The sequence below is a fragment of the Galleria mellonella genome, unplaced genomic scaffold, assembly GCF_026898425.1.
Source record: "Galleria mellonella isolate WM207_F2 unplaced genomic scaffold, CSIRO_AGI_GalMel_v1 utg158, whole genome shotgun sequence".
Taxonomy (NCBI): Eukaryota; Metazoa; Arthropoda; class Insecta; order Lepidoptera; family Pyralidae; genus Galleria; species Galleria mellonella.
The window spans coordinates 332,439-352,112 of NW_026442003.1; the positions used below are offsets into that span (position 1 = coordinate 332,439).

The window sequence follows — 19,674 nt, forward strand, 5'->3', positions numbered from 1 at the left end:
GTTGCCTCCTTTCTTTTTATGCAAATATAATTAGTAAAAAGAGGAAGAAAGATACACCATCAGTTGCTATTTTGGTCAATTCATAGCAGGATAGTGTATAGACAATGTTATACGGCCGTATAACCCTACCAAATTCAGATACAACCCGCTCGCATACTTTCTGCATAAACTGTGTCCAATATATAATCTAGTAATGTAAAACTTGACATTGACAAATAATTGACATATCAAACATTTTCTACGCACTAGCCTGCTATGAATTGAGAAAAATAGCAACTGATAGTGTATCTTTCGTCCTCTTTTAACTAATTATATTCGTATAAGAAGAAAGGGGGCAACCGTATGATTTACAGTTTTTATTTTATCATTTCTTTTATGTAATTCTTTGTTCTTTATATAAATATGAATAGTGCGTTTAAATAAAATAACAATTACTAAGCTTAATTACTTTGAAATAATAAACCAATTTATCTGTTTGCAATTAAAACAACTTTTTTTTATCAAAAAAATTTTTACTCATCCAGTAAATAGTCAGTTACTCCACATAATGACCTTAGACAAATATTTACAAATTTACAAAATAGAAATGCAATATATAATTTACTATTTAAATTGTCAGTACAAATTAAAGATTTTATACAACTTAGAATGACTTTGAATTTATAAGGTACAGAGAAATAACACCTGAGTCCTCAGGAATGGCAATGCATGGGCGGTATCATGGGCGAAACAGTATACTCTGTTATGTCCATGTTGCTGCTCATGTATATAGGCGGCGGTTACCACTTTCCATCAGGTGGGCCGTCAGCTTGTTTGCCATTCTACGTTGTATAAAAAAAAACATATTTAATTAATTAATTTCTTATGCGTTAGAACATAGACTGTCATATGGTTGATTAACCGTTTATATTTTCCTTAAAATAAATATTTATTTATTTATTTAAATAAATAAATAAATAGACTATAATAACTTATACTAGTGGCATGGTTTGTTTGAATGCGCTAAACTTAGATTATATAGATAGAGTGTCTCCATACAAATGCTTCGAGAAAAACGGCTCAACTTTTTCCATACAATTTTGCGTGATAAATAGTTACGAGTGATTCCTTTATAACTTCTATATTTATTTTGTTTTATAAATTCTGCATCTTTTTAATGCGTAAACACACATTTTATTTATTAACAAATTTAATATAGATACGTCAAGATACATTGTGTGCGTAAGTATACAGAACACTGGTAAAAAAAAACGAGTGAGCCAATTTGCCAATTAGCTGTCAAAAAGTCGCCTCGTTTTTGAGGCTCGATGCTCTATACAATCTAAGGCGTTAAATGTTAGATCTACAATCGTGTCACAGCATTTGAGAGCTCATTTGTGATCGACGAGCACGGCCGAGGCCGCGGGCCACGGCTAGTTCTGTATGAGCAGTTCGCGTTTCTTTTTAGCCGCCTGGTATTTGCGCGCTTGCTTCTTTACTAAGAATGCCGCAGTAGATTTTTCCATACTGTGTACATTTTCCAGGTGATATTTCACGTCCTGGTACTTCCTGAAGGGCTCATGGCATATTGGACAGTTGGCATTCTGTGTTCGGACACACCGCAGTCGGTGTGCCGCCCACATGTGTTCGAGCTTTGATTTAGTAGTGGGGAACACCTTCTTGCATATCTTGCAACGGAACGCCGGCAGAGGTCGCTCGTGGTTGTTTCTGACATGTTTTTTTAAACTGGACTCGGTGTAGAATGTGGTGCTGCAGTATGAACAGGCCTTGGGCTTGGACTTCTCATGCACCTGTTGACAGAGACCAGACATGATTTGTTTTATGTATTTATGTATGTATACATATATTTTATACGACTTAGAATGGCAAACAAGCTGACGGCCCACCTGATGGAAAGTGGTAACCATCGCCTATAGACATGAGCAGTACCATGGACATAACAGAGTATACTGTTTCGCCCATGATACCCCCCATGCGTTGCCATTCCTGAGGACTCAGATGTTATTCCTTTGTACCCAGTAAATTTACGCCATATCCCATCCTTCAAATCGAAACACGATAGTTTTCAGACGAAGTCTTTGCATAAAAATCGTCTGCTTGGGTAACTCTGTCCCATTCGTGTTTCACCCGTTGACAGTTGCGTGAGCTGTGTTTCGATTTGATGTGATATGGCGAAAACTGAAATTACAAAGTACTTTAGTACCATTGCTAGTAATACACTCAATCAGGTCGACCTCCACGCGGTTCCCCCTGGAAACCATCGTGAATTCGTCACGATGGGCTAACTGACCTCCCTTTTCATCCTTCACTGGTGCCCCGCCAATGTATCAACGCCAAAGCCCCGATAGCGCAGCTGGGGTCACCATTCCATTATCACCCATTAAAAGTCACATAGTGGTTGCACAAAAAAAAAAGATGAACTAAAATCGGTTACCTCGACGTTATGCTTCAAAAGCGACTCCTTATGTTGAAACTTCTTTTTACAAAGCTGGCACACGTGCACAGACTGGTCGTGCAGTTTCCTGTGTTTGCTGAAGTTACTTGAATCGCTGAAAGACTTGTTACATATTTCACACATGTAGACGGGAAGGAAGCCGTGATCCCTCATATGGACTTTGTAACTGAAATAAAAATTAATATGCTACAAATTAAGTTTTTTTTATACAACTTAGAATGGCAAACAAGCTGACGGCCCACCTGATGGAAAGTGGTAACCGTCGCCTATAGACATGAGCAGTACCATGGACATAACAGACTGTTTCGCCCATGATACCGCCCATGCGTTTCAAGTGTTATTCCCCTGTACCCTGTAAATTCACGCCATATCCCACCCTTCAAACCGAAACACAGCCATGCAGACACAGCTGCTTCACGGTAGAAACACAAATGGGACAGAGGTACCCAAGCAAACGACTCGTCTCCGGTTAACAACGTTTGGATGTGAAAAGTCGAATTAACGTTACTCACTTGTCATCCCCTTCGAATATCTCCGAGCAAATCTGACATTTCAATCCGCCGTTCCTCTCGATCGATGCATACGCGTCTCTTAGCAAATGCTCCACAAAATGTCTTTTGCTTACAATAGCACGACTGAAGTATCTGCGGCAGCAGGGGCACCTTTTTATCATCTTGTACATATGCCGGTTTGTCATATCCATTTGTAAATCTGTAGACGATCAAACATATATACATACATACCCATCACGCCCGCCTCCCATTGGGGTAGGCAGAAATAATTGAACGCTAAGCATTTGGCGATTCGAACAGAGCTCTTTCGCTTCCTCCACATTCATCAATAAATTCTTACATAAAGCGTATTCCGCCATCTTGTGGCTGCGGCCATTTTGAAATTATATCGTTTACTTTATCGGTATTTTCACTTTTTTAATGAGATTGACAAAAAATATACAAACCGCCATTTTGTGGAGTCGGCCATTTTGAAATTTAATATTATGTATTGCATAATGTACAACTGCCGTGTGGTACCGGCATAGAAAAGGCCTAACTGCAGTTGCCAGCCCGCCTGCCAAACGTGGCAACTACTGGCAAAACCCCCCTTATGGGGGAGACTATATTCAGCAGTGGAAAATTAACGGCTGATACAACATGGATACTGTGGGGGAGAAAGGGATTGTAAGCAATGGAGTATGACAGCCCCATTGCTAGCAGTATGCCTTATTAGGTCGACCTCCACGTGGTTCCCGTTGGAAACCATCGTGAACAATTTTTGTTGAATCCGTCACGATGGGCTAACTGACCTGCTTCATCCTCACCTATCATCCTTCACTGGTGCCCCGCCGGTGTATACCGATAGCGCGGGTGAGGTTACCATTCCATTATCACCCATTAAAAAAACATGGGTACTGTGAATAATTATTAGCATTGATAATATTAATTATATTATTAATAAATTAAATTTTAAATAAAAAAAAAGCAATATAAACAATATAAAAAAATCACATACATGTAATAAGATTTTTCAAATCTGTCGGGTTTAAAGCACCCTCGTAGAGGGGAGCTGGTAATGCAGCCGGTTCGCTCGGTTTAACTACCGACTGATCTGGCATTACAAAATGCGATTCCCAATGTGAAAATAATTTATCCCCAGCTACATTGGACCTGCATTTCTTACACTGCACTATAGTATTGTTTACATTATCTTCTTTACTGCAACATCTAACTCTCAAATACAATCGTCTAATATGCAAATCGAAGTGCATCCTCAGATTTGGATCCGTGCCGAATTTCAAACCGCATAGAACACAAACCAACCGCTCGAGATTGTGCACTTTTGACAAATGTATTATATATTTCTTCAATGATATATAATTCCCCGTGCACTTGCTGCAGTGATACGTTTTCTCTAAACGTTTAAATTTAACTCCATCTCTGCTAGGACATGAACTCCTATGTTTTTGGTATTCTTTGTGCTCCATATCTAGTTTACATTTACCGCATTTGTAAAGATTTCTTCTAGGTTCATTCACAACAGTATCCTCTGTTAAATCATTGTTTAAACCTATTATATCATTTGAATTCACACCTTGATGTTCATTGTTATTTTCCACTTTGATTTCGACGAAAAAGCCAGGCTTTTGAAGCATGTTAGATACATAATGATTCGATTCTTCATAACTACACCCGTCTGCTACTTCTATTTCTTTCTCATCACGCACTTCAGCATCAACCTCAACGTTGTCAGTCTGGTGATTATCAAAATTATTATTTACAATTGCATTTTCATTAAAATCATCATCATTCTCGGTATCACTATCGATTATTACTTCATTATTATCATACTCTTGTGTTTGTTCTTCATCTATAACAATATTTACGTTTCTATTGTCAATTTCAGCAGTTTCAAAAATACTTTCATTTACAGTTTGTATTTCCACATTTGGCGTCTGAATTACTTCGTTTTGATCACTTGGATCTTCCATCTCTTCTGCAAATTGGACAAAATGATTATTATAATCACGTACAAAGATTTCTTTTATTAATATCTCGTTTACTGTTTAATAGTTAATAAATAATGAATGATTATTAAACAGTCAAACTGTGGCCCATCAATGTTTAGAAATCCTCGGAACGGTGAAGTCGCTCCGTGAGGTCTGTGAAGATCCCAGGAAGTTTTTTAGCTTTTGGGCGGATCTAGGTTGGCTGTACTAGCCACGAGCTACAACTAATACGCACAACGGCCCAAATGAGAAGCTAAGCGGGGAAAAGAGAGTCCAATTTACATTACATTAAGTAATCAATCATCATTTATTAAGCTATTGCTCACTTTTTTTTTATACAACTTAGAATGGCAAACAAGCTGACGGCCCACCTCATGGAATGTGGTAACCGTCGCCTATAGACATGAGGAGTACCATAGACATAACAGAGTATACTGTTTCGCCCATGATACCCCCCATGCGTTGCCATTCCTGAGGACTCAGGTGTTATTCCTCTGTACCCAGTAAATTCACGCCATATCCCACCCTTCAAACCGAAACACAGCCATGCAAACACAAACGCTTCACAGTAGAAACACGAATAGGACAGAGGTACCCAAGCAATTTTGTACAAAGTCTCCCTCTGGTCCATTTTCCGTTTACATGGCTAAACGTAGTGAAAATCAACAAAGTTTGTCAAATGTGAATAGAAACTTGGGGAAAAAATATTATACATTTGAGTATTTTTTATTTTTTAACTATTGGGGAGGCAATCGCGCAGACGGTCCACCTGATGGAAAGTGGCTACCGTCGCCCATGAACACTTGCAACACGAGAGGAGCTGCTTGTGCATTGTCAATCTTGTAGACCGGTAATAAAGGCTCCTTTCCACTCAAGTTTTCTTCAAAGAAAACTCATATAGAGTTAATTTAAGTTGTACATCTTTATCTTATATAAATTATAAGAATGAATTTTTTATGTACAATAAAGTATAAATAAATAAAAAACTTGTTGGTTTCTTGGAACGCTGCTCATCTTAGTCCATCAGCGACGGTTGACGGACGCGTCTTATAGTACTCCCACGCACAACCACTCTTTGGAATCAACTTCCAGCAGCAGTATTTCCGAACCGATACGACAACATAACCTTCAAGGAAAGAGCATATTCCTTTTTAAAAGGCCGGCAGCACACCTGCAATGCCGTAGGTGTTGTAGTGACTACCGCCGCCCATGGTCACCCATGGGCGGCGGTAGTCACTTACCATCAGGTGAGCCGCATGCTCGTTTGCCCCCTGTGTTGTAAAAAAATAAAACGAAGTTTCATAAAGAACTCACTCATTAAATTTTCGATTGCAAATCTCTGCTCATCGGATGCGCTTATTTGCTCAACAACTGTTTTAACTTCTTTTACATATTTCTGTTTTTCTTCAACATTTTTTATTATTAACATCTGAAAATTGAAAAATATAGATAAATCTATACTTATAAAGATGTCGTTTGGTTCCAACATAGAATTGACCACATTTTCCCTTTACCCACGGGTCGTGCCCCACCAGCGTTTACCAATAGCACAGGCGGGAATACCCTACCATTAGACACCATTTCTGAGTTTGTTATAATTATGGTTATGCAATAAAGTTATTATTAAAAAGGGGAAATAATTCTAAATAAATCATTAAACCTTCTTTGCATGACTTTTTTTATTGGTAAAATAACTCAAGGTGATATAATTCATGTTCAAAATCAAAAGGAAAAATGGTTAAAAAAAATAAATTTGACAGCTGTTTTTTTTCTACAATGGACATTAAAAAGGTATCCAGACACGATCAAGTTAAAGTGAACTTGTTCTTTTATATAATTTTTGGGCATTCAATGTTATGATGGAAATTTCCATAAATATGCAAAGAAGGGTTAACATCATCAGCTGTTGCCACTGTTGAATATAGGTCTTCCATATCGAGGGTTTTGCCCGTAGTTGTCACACTTGGCCGGCGAGTTGACAACCGTAATATCCCTTTTGGTGATGTTTTAAGGACGTTATTGCCCAACCTTCGACATTAAGTTCCCTTAGTCGCCTCTTACGACACCCCACGGCCAATGGTCACTGACTAATTTGACACTAATAATTCAAACTATTTCTTAGTTCTTAAGAATCACTAAGGGTGACACAGTATACTTTGTTATGTCCACGGTACTGTTAATGTTTTATAGGCGACAGTTACTCTCCATTAGGTGGGTTGACAGCTTGTTTACCATTCTAATTTGCATAAAAAAGCCAGACAATTTTAGGGTACCAGGCCAGACCTTCTGGACAGGTGGCTGGCGAGTTCGTCTATGGAGTCGACATCGCTGGCAGGTCCGTGAGATGGAATGAGATAGCAACGTCGGATGCCTTATTCCAAATCACGGACTCATTGGCGATGTCGATTCCATTGACGAGGGCCAGGTGTGTTTTCACCAGGATGGGCTAACTGAACCTTTCTTTTCATCCTCACCTATCATCCCTCACTGGTGCCCCGCCAGCGTATACCGATAGCGCAGACGGGGTTACCATTCCATCGTCATCCATTAAAAAAAAAAACACCACCTTTCCTGTGTGGAATAGCAAATCACCTTCATCCATTCATGCCTTCAATTTATCGAAAAAAAATAACTTACAATATCATACAAAATATTATGGGAAATAAATTTTTCTTTATGAAGCATTTTCTTATGTTTTTTCATATCTATTAACTTGGGATATATCTTGTTATCCTTGCACAACGCGCACCTATACACTTTCATGAACCGTTTGCTGTGTATTAATAAATGTATGACCTCCATACAACTCTTCTTTAACGTCAAATTACATATCCGACACTGGTGATTGCTTTGCAACATATCTATATGTAAATCCAACATCTTTTGCGAGGGAAATCTTCGATTGCAAAACGAACATATGAATTTTGGCGCCATTTTTTTATTGCATATGTGCATTAAAAATACAGAATACCTCTGATTGCAGAGAGTGCAAAGTTTGGTCCCTGACAGAATAGGTACATCAGACCATACCATGTGGGACAATTTTAAATGCTTATTTAATTGTTCCTTATTGTAAAAACTCATTGGGCATACTTTACACTTGTGCAAATTTATATCAGACACATGCATGAGACGCTTCTTCTTCAGATGTTTGCATGGCTCCTCGTGGATCATCAATGCGATGCATGTGAAAAAGTTTTCTTTGCAAAATGAGCATTTATAGTGTTTAAACTCTCCCCCCAAAGAGGGATGCGCTTCATATCCTTTGTGACACTGAAAGCAATTGCCTTCGATGGGGAAACTCTTGATGGTGTCCTCTTCTACGGTGTACGCTTTTATGTGAGACTCGTAAAGTACAAACTCACAGCCAATTTTAATGTCTACATGCTGAGCTATGTGCTCCCGGAACGGAGTCAAACGCCAATACGCAATCTTGCAAACGTAGCACTTGTATGTCAATGGTATTTCCCTGTGTCTAGAGAGTTTGTTCCAGTTTTTCCACTCGTCGAGAGCGTCCTGCAACAAAGTCTCCTGTATTGTTGGCTTGCAAGGCGCATGTTTAACGCGCCCCCAGTTATTAAGCAGTTCCACTGCTAATATTCTATCTGCTACATTGGACGCTGTGTTTCTAATAATCTCAGCTTTCCTGAACATTTCATTTTCATCCAACTCTAGGCACAGTTGTTTTAATCCTTTAACAGACAGGTCAATCTCTTTGGCTGGAACAGTTTCATCAGCAGCAATAGAAGTATTTTTATGCTGGCTAACATCAGGGATTTTATTAGAATTTTGACTATTTTGCTTTGAACTGTCAATGTTTGCATTAGTCATACCTAGAGATGTATCTATATGGTGATTATCATTGTGTGTAGATTTATTAACAATATTATCTGATGAAAACGAAAACACTTTGTAGAGTGAAGTGTATGAATCATTAATTGAATCACCACAGTTTGTATTCAATAAATTGTTTGCAGACTCCTCCAATAATTTTTGGAGTGAATCATTATTTTTAAATGTACTCTTCAGCATCTCATTCTCAATGATTATTTCTTGTTCTATAAGCTCTATATCTTCATCATCATCACTGTCCGCTTCATTATTTGCAGTATTATTATCTTTTACATTGCAATCATCAATATTTACTACATTATCATCAAATTCTTCAACTTTTATATCACAATTGGTAATTGAAGGTAATGATTCAACAATATCTAGTGAACTTTCAGAATTATGTGGTGTTTCGTTTGATTCAGTTAATAACCTAGGAGATTTATTATTTATAACCTGAAGAAAAAAATGGAAATATAATATTATATTACTCATTAATTTAAAATAACAATGTTTTTTAACACTTTGCATGATTTTTTTTTTATTGGTACAATAAATCAAGTTGATATAATTCATGTTCAATATTAAAAAAAATGGTTAAAAAAATAAATTTGACAGCTATGTTTTGTTTTTTGCAATGGACAATAAAAAGGTATCCAGACATGATCAACTTAAAGTGAACTTGGTCTTATATATACTTTTTGGGCATTCAATGTTATGATGGAAATTTCCACCATTATGTAAAGAAGGGTTAATGGGATATAGTTATCTTTAAGAAAAATCTATAAGACCAATAGAAGTCAAAGCAATATTTTTTACAAATTTTGCCTGTCTGTCTTCATGTTTGTTCCAGTATCACATAAATACTGCTGCATCAAATTGGGTGTGGTTTGCATAGTTGTGTTCTAGGTCTTACTTAAAGTCTGGTATACGTTTTATCTTGATACACCACATTTTTTTTTTATGTAACTTAGAATGGCAGACAAGCTGACAGCCCACCTGATGGAAAGCAGTAACTGTCGCCTATAGATATGAGCAATGCAATACCATGAACATAATAGATATTAGATTATATATTATTAGAGCTTTATATTCTCCATACTTTACAAGATTTACCAGGGGGAGACTTTGTACAAAAGCCGTTTGCTTTTATAGTTGTTTGGTACCTCTGTCCCATTCGTGTTTCAACCATAAAGCTATAAAGGTTTGAAGGGTGGGATATGGCGTGAATTTACAGGGAACAGAGGAATAACACCTGAGTCCTCAGGAATGGCAAGTATCATGTGCGAAACAGTATACTCTGTTATGTCCATGGTACTGCTCATATCTATAGGCGACGGCTACCACTTTCCATCAGGTGGGCAGCTTGTTTGCCATTCTAAGTTGTATAAAAAAAGGATTAATTTTTCAATACTAATCATTTGTTTTGTGTTTTGGTGTATAATCCCCCATGGATGAAAGCCTCTTCCATCATATTCCACCGATTTCGATCTACAGCCAGATATGTTATTTCTATATGGCATATCTGGCTGTAGAGGTCATCTGTTTCATTAGTATTCCCACATCCGAAACCCACATATATGAAAAAGCAGGCAAAAAAACTAAATTTTTTATATAACAACTTACTTCTTTTAATGGGTGATAATTAAATGTTAACCTTGTGTGCACCATTGGTATATACTAACAATTACCGCTTCCCATCAGGTGGGCCGTCAGCTTATCTGCCATTCTAAGTTGCATATAAAAAAAAAAAATGTGGAGTATCAAGATAAAACATACACCAGACTTTAAGTAAGACCTTCTAGAACACAACTGTGCAAACCACACACAATTAGGTGCACTAGTTTTTGCATGATGTAGGAACAAATATATAGATAGACAAATTTTCTAAAAAATATGATGACTCCACTAATTTTTTTTTTAAATTACTCACATGTACAAATGTCTTCTAGTTGCAATTTTATTACATTAATAAGATAAAATATTTTTAATTTTTTTTTTACCTGATTTTGTGACATACTATTATTTTCGTCCTTTGCAAAAACTTGCGACGATTTCTCTAGTCCACATTGTTGAGTATATTTCTTCGACATCTTTTAAGATGCATCAATTATATTTAATTATCACGATATATCAATAATCTATTACATTATAATTATACATAAACAATAAACACTTTATTAGATAACTGTTCAATAAGTGTAAAATATAAAATAAATATAAATAATGTGTACAAAAAAAAATAAAGAACAGCATAAATTGAATTTAAATAAAACCACAGACTAAAAAGGCTATACCTAATATGTCTACGTCCAAACTTAGACAGCTACTTACTCTGATCTGCGGACAGCTATGCTATGAAGTCCTATGCTATGACGTTTATTCGAATGTGGCAAGATACCACTTTAAACCATAACCCCTCATCATTTGAATATATCAACTAAATCGTCATGTATAGGATTAAATATGTTTTACAAAACATATTCTGATATTTTAGTAAAGATTTGTAATTCTTGTTCTTAGTATTTTAGGTAGTAAATAGAGACAGATATTCGTTAATCTGCAGACAAAAAAAAAATGGTTGATAAATGATATCTTGCAACAAAAAATATATATTGCAACTTGCATTTCTTTTAGCTATTTTTTAAATTAAAAAGTTTTAATAATTATACAGTAATTTTAGTTCTTAAATCGTTCAGCAGAGGCGGTAGAGGTATTCTATAATTCGCGCAGTGTTGTTAAGAAGAGAACTTAAACTCGTCAAGTTGTGAACCTATATCTCAAAAATGATTACAATCTAGAAGTTTATAAATGCATAAAGTGTTAATTTTCATTAAAGAAGAATTATTGTAATTGGTGTATTTTTATACAGCAAATAAAAAGTAATAAGAAAGTTAAGGCTGTATAATTTTAGTACCACTGCCTTTCTCGCCGTTAAAAGAATAGATGAAATTATGAGGCGCGAAATGCGAATTTGTTTTATAATGCAAAAGATTTTTTCATAAATTGGTTATGCATAGTGCAAATATTTTTTAAATCGTTAAATAGTGATACGTAGCATAATGAATTTGTATTGTAAAAATGAGTTGTGATGAACAAGGTATAAAACTATAATAATTTTTTTATAGTTACCTACTTTAATCTTTAGAATATAGACACTATAACATATTTCGTAGATATCTGCATTTAGTTGTAATATTGTGTATTAACATATAGATTTTGCTTTGCAACAAACGGTTCTAAGCTTCGTAAAGAACAAAAGAAGCGCTAATTGTCATAAAATTAAAATGGGACCAATACGGCAGTGAACATCATTTGCAAAAACGAAAATTTGTGAAAATGGAATAAATTTAGACGAATTGAGAGCTTCTTTCGTTTGGGAATATCTTATAAATAGTCTTAAGTAAATTTGCCGTGTGATCCTGGCATATAATAGATCGCCCCTTTATTCCTAGTAAGAGGCGACCAAAGTAACTTAATGGTCGAGAAATGGGCAGCGGCGTCTCTCTTAAAACACCACTAAAGCCTAACTGCGATTGTCAACCTGCCTGCCAAGTGTGGCAACTACTGGTAACATCCTCCAGGGGAGGTTATGTTCAGTAATGAAAAGTTAACGGCTGATATAATGATGACGAAATTTGCTGAGTATAGAAATGTGTAATTTCACTGCTATCATGCCATGCTATCATAGTATCACGAGTGGGACAGAAGTACCCAAGCAGGCGATTTTGTACAAAGTCTGGATGAATGAAAAGGTAGAAACACCTGGAATTCAACACGATGGCTTCCAGGGGGAACACGTGGAGGTCGGTCTAACAATGTAGGTTGCCAGCAATTGGGCTGGTAGGCCCCATTAACAATCCCTTTTCCCTCGGCTATGGCACCTTTCATAACATTCCTGAGGATGCCTCTGTACTCTATATTTTCACTGTCATCATCTCCCTCTCTTTTATCTTCACTTAGTTTAGGACTAGATAGTGCTGTGTTCTCAATATGTTTAGTAATTTATTATTATTATTATTAATTGCAGTACGTCACATTTCTCAAAAATACGCAATGGCTGTAGCAATAGCTGTTATAAATACAAAACCTGCAGATAAAACATTAGAACAGCATATAGAAGATATAAAAACTAATATAAACAATGAAGAAATGATAATGGAAGATTTAGATATCACAATATGCAGCGATGACTTCAATTTTAATGATAATAATGAAAATGATATCATTAATGAGGCTAACGATGAAAATAATGATGATCGTGGATTTAATGATTGTGAAGTGCAAGATAGTATTACTGTATATAAAATTATTGATGATTGCGTAGAGAACAATGATGAAAATAATGACACGTTAAATAATCAATCCTCTGAGGTTCTAGGTGTATTAGAAGATGTAAATGATAGGGCTCATAAAGTGGTAAATGTCAGTTTTCTTCAAATTACATTAATACTTGTAACTGAGTTTTTTTTATGAATAATAATGATATGCTAACGCTGACTTGGTTTTTGGTATTCGCAGACGCGGTAGCAATGAGAGGTGATAGGTGAGGGAGGATAAAGTCAGGCCAGTTGGCCCATAGATGTCATGTATTCAATAAAGTGATAATTCTAAACCGTACGACTACTAGCCTAGCAATATACCGTCAGGTCAACATCGAGGTGGTTCCCCCTGGAAACCATTGTGCTGAATCCCAAGTGTATTCATCACGATGGACTAACTGACTTGCTTTTTCATTCTCTCCTATCATCCGTCACTGGTGCCCCGCCAGCGTATACCGTTAACGCAGGCGGAGATACCGTTCCATTATCATCCATTAAAAAAAAACCGTGTACCAAATTTAATTCAAATTAATTCAGTACTTTTAGCTTGAAAGGATAACAAATACTCATCCATACTTTCATTATTAAACTTGCGCATTTGCTATATTAACAAAATTAACATTTATTTTGTGCTTGTATCAAATAGCATAGTAAATACGATTATTACAATGGAATTTTAACACAACCGACGACTTGCAATAGTTCTCAAGACAATTCGGAATTTGTCGATATCGATGAAACATTTTGTAAAAGTGCAGCGTGCACTCAAGATCGGTATGAAATGTACAAAAATCAGTCGGAACATAATAACGAAACATCAAAAGTACAAAAACATAAAGAAACAGTGAAAACAAATGATCATAACAGACTCGACTGCCAGGCTACAGAAATTTACACCGTATGTGGTTTCACAAACAAACCAGATGCAATCTGTATGTCTAAAAAAGACACAAACGATAATAATAAAAATATGGAAATGGACAAACAATTGACTTTTGATTCTCAAGCCACAGAAATATATACAGTTCATGGATTTACAGCAAACAGAGAATCTATTAACAAATCTTGTAGTATAGAAGCATCTAGAACTGATAGACATAATGTAATTATTGATTCTCAAGCAACAGAACTGTACACATTAAAAAAAATTAATTTAAATACAGATTTAAATTTAAAAGATAATTCTAGAGTTGACGAATGTAATAACAATTTGACCATTGATTCGCAATTAACAGAAATATACAGCGTGCATGGTTTTACAGAAAATAGGAATAGCAATATAAGAAATATTGAACTCGTTACTTCTGATACTAGAACGAACATTGATAAAGATCCTAATTTTGATAATCAGAGTACTGCAGTTTATAATGTTTGTGGTTTCACAGAAAACTACAGTCATATTGGTCCAAGTCAAGATTGGATTGTTATACCAGATAAATATGTTAAAGGCAACAAAATACCAATAAATATTAACGGTAATGAAATTAATTGTAACAAAGATGATGTATTAGCCAATGATTTAGACAAACAAAATGTTGAATTGAAATCTCAAGACAGTGTAGTAATAAAAAATGTTATTATTGACAATGCAATAGCAAATAAAACAGATACTTCTATTTTAAATGAAGTTTCTCACGTAATTAATGTAAATACAATGAAAATATTCGATGAGAACTCTCAAAGTATGTTAGTTACACAAAATTTAGTTAACGATAATAAAACAAATACAAATGGTGAAATATCCTTAGAACCATCTATGAATATGGTTAAAGACGATCATATTATGCTAGAAGAATTGACAGAATCACAAGCAGAATTGATCCCTTTTAAAGTTATAGAAGAATTGAATAGAATAAAGATGTATTTGAATAAAGGAGTCGAAAGAGGAATAAGCAATGATGGTTCAGTCGACTCTGCGTACAAGAGTGATTCCCAAAGTCGAAGCTGTAGGAGTGGTGAGCTTGAAAGCGATACTTATTTATTTTAGCAAAGACAAGAAATTTTTTTTCTTTTTTTTTTTATACAACTTAGAATGACAAACAAGCTGACGGCCCATCTGATGAAAAGTGGTCGTCTATAGACATGAGCAGTACCATGGACATAACAGAGTATACTATTTCGCCCATGACCCCCTATGCGTTGCCATTCCTGAGGACTCAGGTATTAGTCCTCTGTACCCAGTAAATTCACGCCATATTCCACCCTTTAAACCGAAACGCAGCCAAGCAAACACAACTGCTTCACGGTAGAAACACGAATGGGACAGAGGTACTCAAGCAAACGACTTTTGTACAAAGTCTCCCTCTGGTAAATATTTTTTTTAATTCACTAATGCACCGCCTACTTATTTCTCGGTTTGCCCAATAGTTGGCTGTACACTGTAATTTTTTTTTAAATTATTGTTTTGGCATCTTATAACAGTATCTTATTAAGATTTCTTGTATTATTTTTTCTTAAATATCTCCCATGTCGAATAGTTTTCTTAAATAAATTTTAGATCTGATTGGTGTGTAAAGATGGGTGAATATCCGGTTACCACTTTCCATCAGGCGGACCGTCAGCTTGTTTGTCATTCTAAGTTGCGTAAAAAATTAATACATACATACTTTATACATACATATCTGTCACGCCTGTCTCCCATTAGGGTAGGCAGAAACAATGGAACGCCAAATGCTTCGATTCAAACAAACCTCTTTCGCTCCTTCCACATTCATCAATCTTTTCATACACGCTCGCCGGTTACGGGTACTTTTGATTTGGCCCTTCTTCAGCACGTCGCCTATTTGGTCGACATACGTCCGTCAAAATTAATATTTGTTTATTTTCCAGCCCTACAGTTATCGGGCAATTGGACGAATCAATCAGCTTACTGCTTGTATGAATATATAACGCGGTGCCCCCTAGTGGAGAGCACTAAACAAATCACCGAAGAAATATCACGGGTGAGTTTCGGCTTAGCAAATATGCTGACGACCCTGATGGTAAATAACCATCGGCTGTAGACATAAGCAGCTCCGCGGACAGGGGGAAAGGGAGTGTTAGTAATGTCCCTATTATATCATTTCTTATTGCTAGCAATATGGCCTGTTAAGTCGATCTGAACGTGGTCATCTCTGGGAACCATCTTGGTAGATTTATAGTGAATTTACCACGACGAGCGAACTAATCTGTCTCTATGGGTGGGGGGGGGGGGGGATTTTAGTAATGCGGGCTACCAGTCCCATTGCTAGCAATACCCTGTCAGGTCAATCTCCCCGTGCTCTCCCCTGGACACCATCGTGCTGAATGCTAGGTGTATCCATCACGATGGGCTAACTGACCTGCCTTTTCCTCCTCACCTATCATCCCTCACTGGTGCCCCGCCAGCGTATACCGTTAGCGCAGGCGGGGTTACCATTCCATTATCATCCACTAAAAAAATCCCTGAGCATTGTCATCTATACTGCATAAGCTGTATTTATATTTTAAGCTACCGTACGAAGCCAGGGCGTATAGTTAGTTATTAATACTTTTATTACGGGGGGAAAGGGATTGTTAGTAATGGAGACTGAGGATCCCGTTGCTAGCAATATACCCAACCAGATCACCTCCTCGCGGTCCTGCCTGGAAACTATCATGGTTAATTCCTGATGAATTCATCATGATGGGCTAACTGGCCTGTTTTCATTCTCATCTATCACCCTTCACTGGTGCTCCGCCAGCGTATCCCGTTAGCGCAGGCGGGGTTACCATACTATTTTCATCCATAAATTTTTTTTTTACAGGTTTTGGGTCAGCTAATAGATAAACTTCATACAGAAGAGGCATATCCACAATTCTTAGAAGAATTATTAGAATATATCAACGAGTTACTGAAAGGATTATACTTTGACGAGAACGGGGTGAGTTCACTTGTATGTAGTGGATTAGTTAAGTAGAGTGGTCGTAGATTCAATTCCTGCAGCCTCACTTTAATGGATATAGACGGAAAGGACATACATAATTGTAATCTTATATGGTGGCTTAGGACCGTTCCTTATGGCAGTCTATGGGGGAGGCTTATGTCCAGCAGTGGACGGATAATGGCTGCAATGTTAATAATGTTGGTTAAAATTTTACAAGTGGCGTCACAGTGTATACCGTGACGCCCATGGAGCTAGTCTTGTTTATATGTAACGATTACCACTTTACATCAGGCGGGCCGTCAGCTTGTTTGCCATAGTAAGTTTCGAAAAAATTTTCGAAAAAAATTACTTTTTAAAACTTGTTTAGACTTAAGTGGGGGGAAGGGGGTTAGTAATAGAGACTAAGGAACCCATTGCTAACAATAATACCCTATCATGTCGTCTTCCACGAGGTCCCACTGGAAACCATTGTGTTGTATTCCAGATGTATTCGTCACGATGCGCTAATTGACCTGTCTTTTCATCCTCACTTATCATCCGTGACTAGTGCCCCGCCAGTGTAAGCCATTAGCGCAGGCGGGGTTACCATTCCATTATCATCCATTAAAAATGTGTTTCAACCATGAAGCAGTTGTGTTTGCATGGCTGTGTTTCGGTTTGAAGGGTGGGGATATGGTGTGAATTTACTGGGTACAGAGGAATAACACCTGAGTCCTCAGGAATGGCAACGCATGGGGGGTATCATGGGCGAAACAGTATACTCTGTTATGTCCATGGTACTGCTCATGTTTATAGGCGACGGTTACCACTTTCCATCAGGTGGGCCGTCAGCTTGTTTGCCATTCTAAGTTGAATAAAAAAAAAAACAAAACTTTACTAAAATTGCATTACAATTGTGTTTTTAGCTGTTGAAAAAAGACGAAAACATTCACCGTCTCTTTCTCTTTAACAAATCCGTACACATATTAAGGTACACCATGGAAAAAATTACAAACATATTAGAAAAAATACATTCAAGTTTCACGCAAGAGGAACCGCGTGAACTAACTAACATCGTCGAAACAGAAAACGTGCCGTATATTTTTCACACACTAGAAATAATACTGAAACGATATTTAAAATCGAAAGACACGTCCGAAGATAACTCACAGAAATCCCAAGATATATCGCTCAGAAGGAGCGACATAACCGATATATGGAGACGAAAGTGGAATCCCGGTTACAAAGACCGGAAACTCGTGGGTAGTCAAGAGAAGACGTGTCCAGTGAGCAGATGTGGCGAGGTATTGAATAAGATTGTCGTGGATTGCATGAACGGGTATAGTTTGGTTGCTTACTCTGCGTTGCAGTGTTTTAATTTGTTGCAATTATAAAAAAAAAAAAAAAAAAAACTAGCAACCCGTCCAGATTTCACACTAAAGATAGGTAATATCCGGTAACTAGGGGGAAAAGGGATTGTTAGTAATGGGGTCTAAATGCCCCATTGCAGTACACCCTATCAGGTTGACCTCCTCGCGGTTCCCCCTGGAAACCATCGTGTTCTATTTAAAGTGAATTCATCACGATGGGCTAACTGACCTACCGTTTCATCCTCACCTATTATCCCTCACTGGTGCCCCGCCAACGTATACAGATAGCGCAGGCGGGGTTACCAATCCATTATCATACATTTAGGAAAATATCCGATACTAGGAGGAGACTTCGTGCAAAAGTCGTTTGCTTGCGTACCTCTGTCCCATTCGTGTTACAACCGTGAAGCAGTTGTGTTCGCATGGCTGTGTTTCGGTTTGAAGGGTGGGATATGGCGTGAATTTACAGGGTATAGAGGAATAACACCTGAGTCCTCAGGAATGGCAACGCTTGGGGGTATCATGGGCGAAACAGTATACTCTGTTATGTCCATGGTACTGCTCATGTGTATAGGCAACGTTTACCACTTTCCATCAGGTGGGCCGTCAGCTTGTTTGCCATTCTAAGTTGTATAAAAAAAATCTATATATTATATATATCAATATATATATATATATATATATATATATATATATATATATATATATATATATATATATATATATATATATATATATATATATATATATCAATATATATATATTTATATATATATATATATATCAATATATATATATTTATATATATATATATTCAATATCTAATATATCTGTTATCGATTCAATATATGTATAGATATTATAACTACATACATATATCTAGTATTATTATTTCATAACTTCAATAATGCGTGTAAACAAATTTTCAATCCGTTTACGCGACCAAGTTGCGAATAAAGAAAACTGCGGTTGCAATAACGGAACAAATGCATACAATCGTGTACACAATAACAGTCTAGAAAATCCGTTTTCTTTTTTTTTTAATATGAAAATAACAAAATAGAATTAAAAATGTTTATTTTCTAATTTAACAATTACAACATTCCGTTTACGTAACCAAGTTGTGTATAAAGGAATCCACGGTTACAATAACGGAAAAATGTATATAATTGTGTAATTTTCTAATATTTAATAATTTTTTTTTATTAAAAATAATATATGTTGACAAAAAAATGTGTTGTTTATTTATTTGTTATAAAATTGCGAACAGGGAATCCATCATCACACGCTTGAACCTAAATGGTCACGTACAGGAAGGTTTCAAAGAATT

General features: G+C 36.4%; 2 protein-coding genes across 2 annotated transcripts; one reads left to right on the top strand and one right to left on the bottom strand.

Moving 5' to 3' along the window:
- Positions 1-491: 491 nt before the first annotated feature.
- Positions 492-11,339, bottom strand: LOC113520914 (zinc finger protein ZFAT-like). The gene is made up of 7 exons (XM_026906338.3): positions 10,793-11,339; positions 7,596-9,245; positions 6,273-6,387; positions 3,965-4,945; positions 2,968-3,166; positions 2,435-2,621; positions 492-1,790 (listed from the first exon to the last, which is right to left on the bottom strand). Exons 1-7 carry the CDS (start codon positions 10,880-10,882, stop codon positions 1,413-1,415), a joined length of 3,600 nt encoding a protein of 1,199 aa, XP_026762139.1. The 5' UTR covers positions 10,883-11,339; the 3' UTR covers positions 492-1,412.
- A 531-nt stretch (positions 11,340-11,870) lies between these two features.
- LOC113514106 (metacaspase-2-like) lies at positions 11,871-18,914 on the top strand. The gene is made up of 8 exons (XM_052892475.1): positions 11,871-11,889; positions 12,820-13,214; positions 13,758-14,043; positions 14,275-15,097; positions 15,479-15,491; positions 15,601-16,053; positions 16,876-16,992; positions 17,901-18,914. The coding sequence occupies exons 1-8, from the start codon at positions 11,871-11,873 to the stop codon at positions 18,366-18,368; spliced, it is 2,574 nt and encodes an 857-aa protein (XP_052748435.1). The 3' UTR covers positions 18,369-18,914.
- The last annotated feature ends 760 nt before the right edge of the window (positions 18,915-19,674 follow it).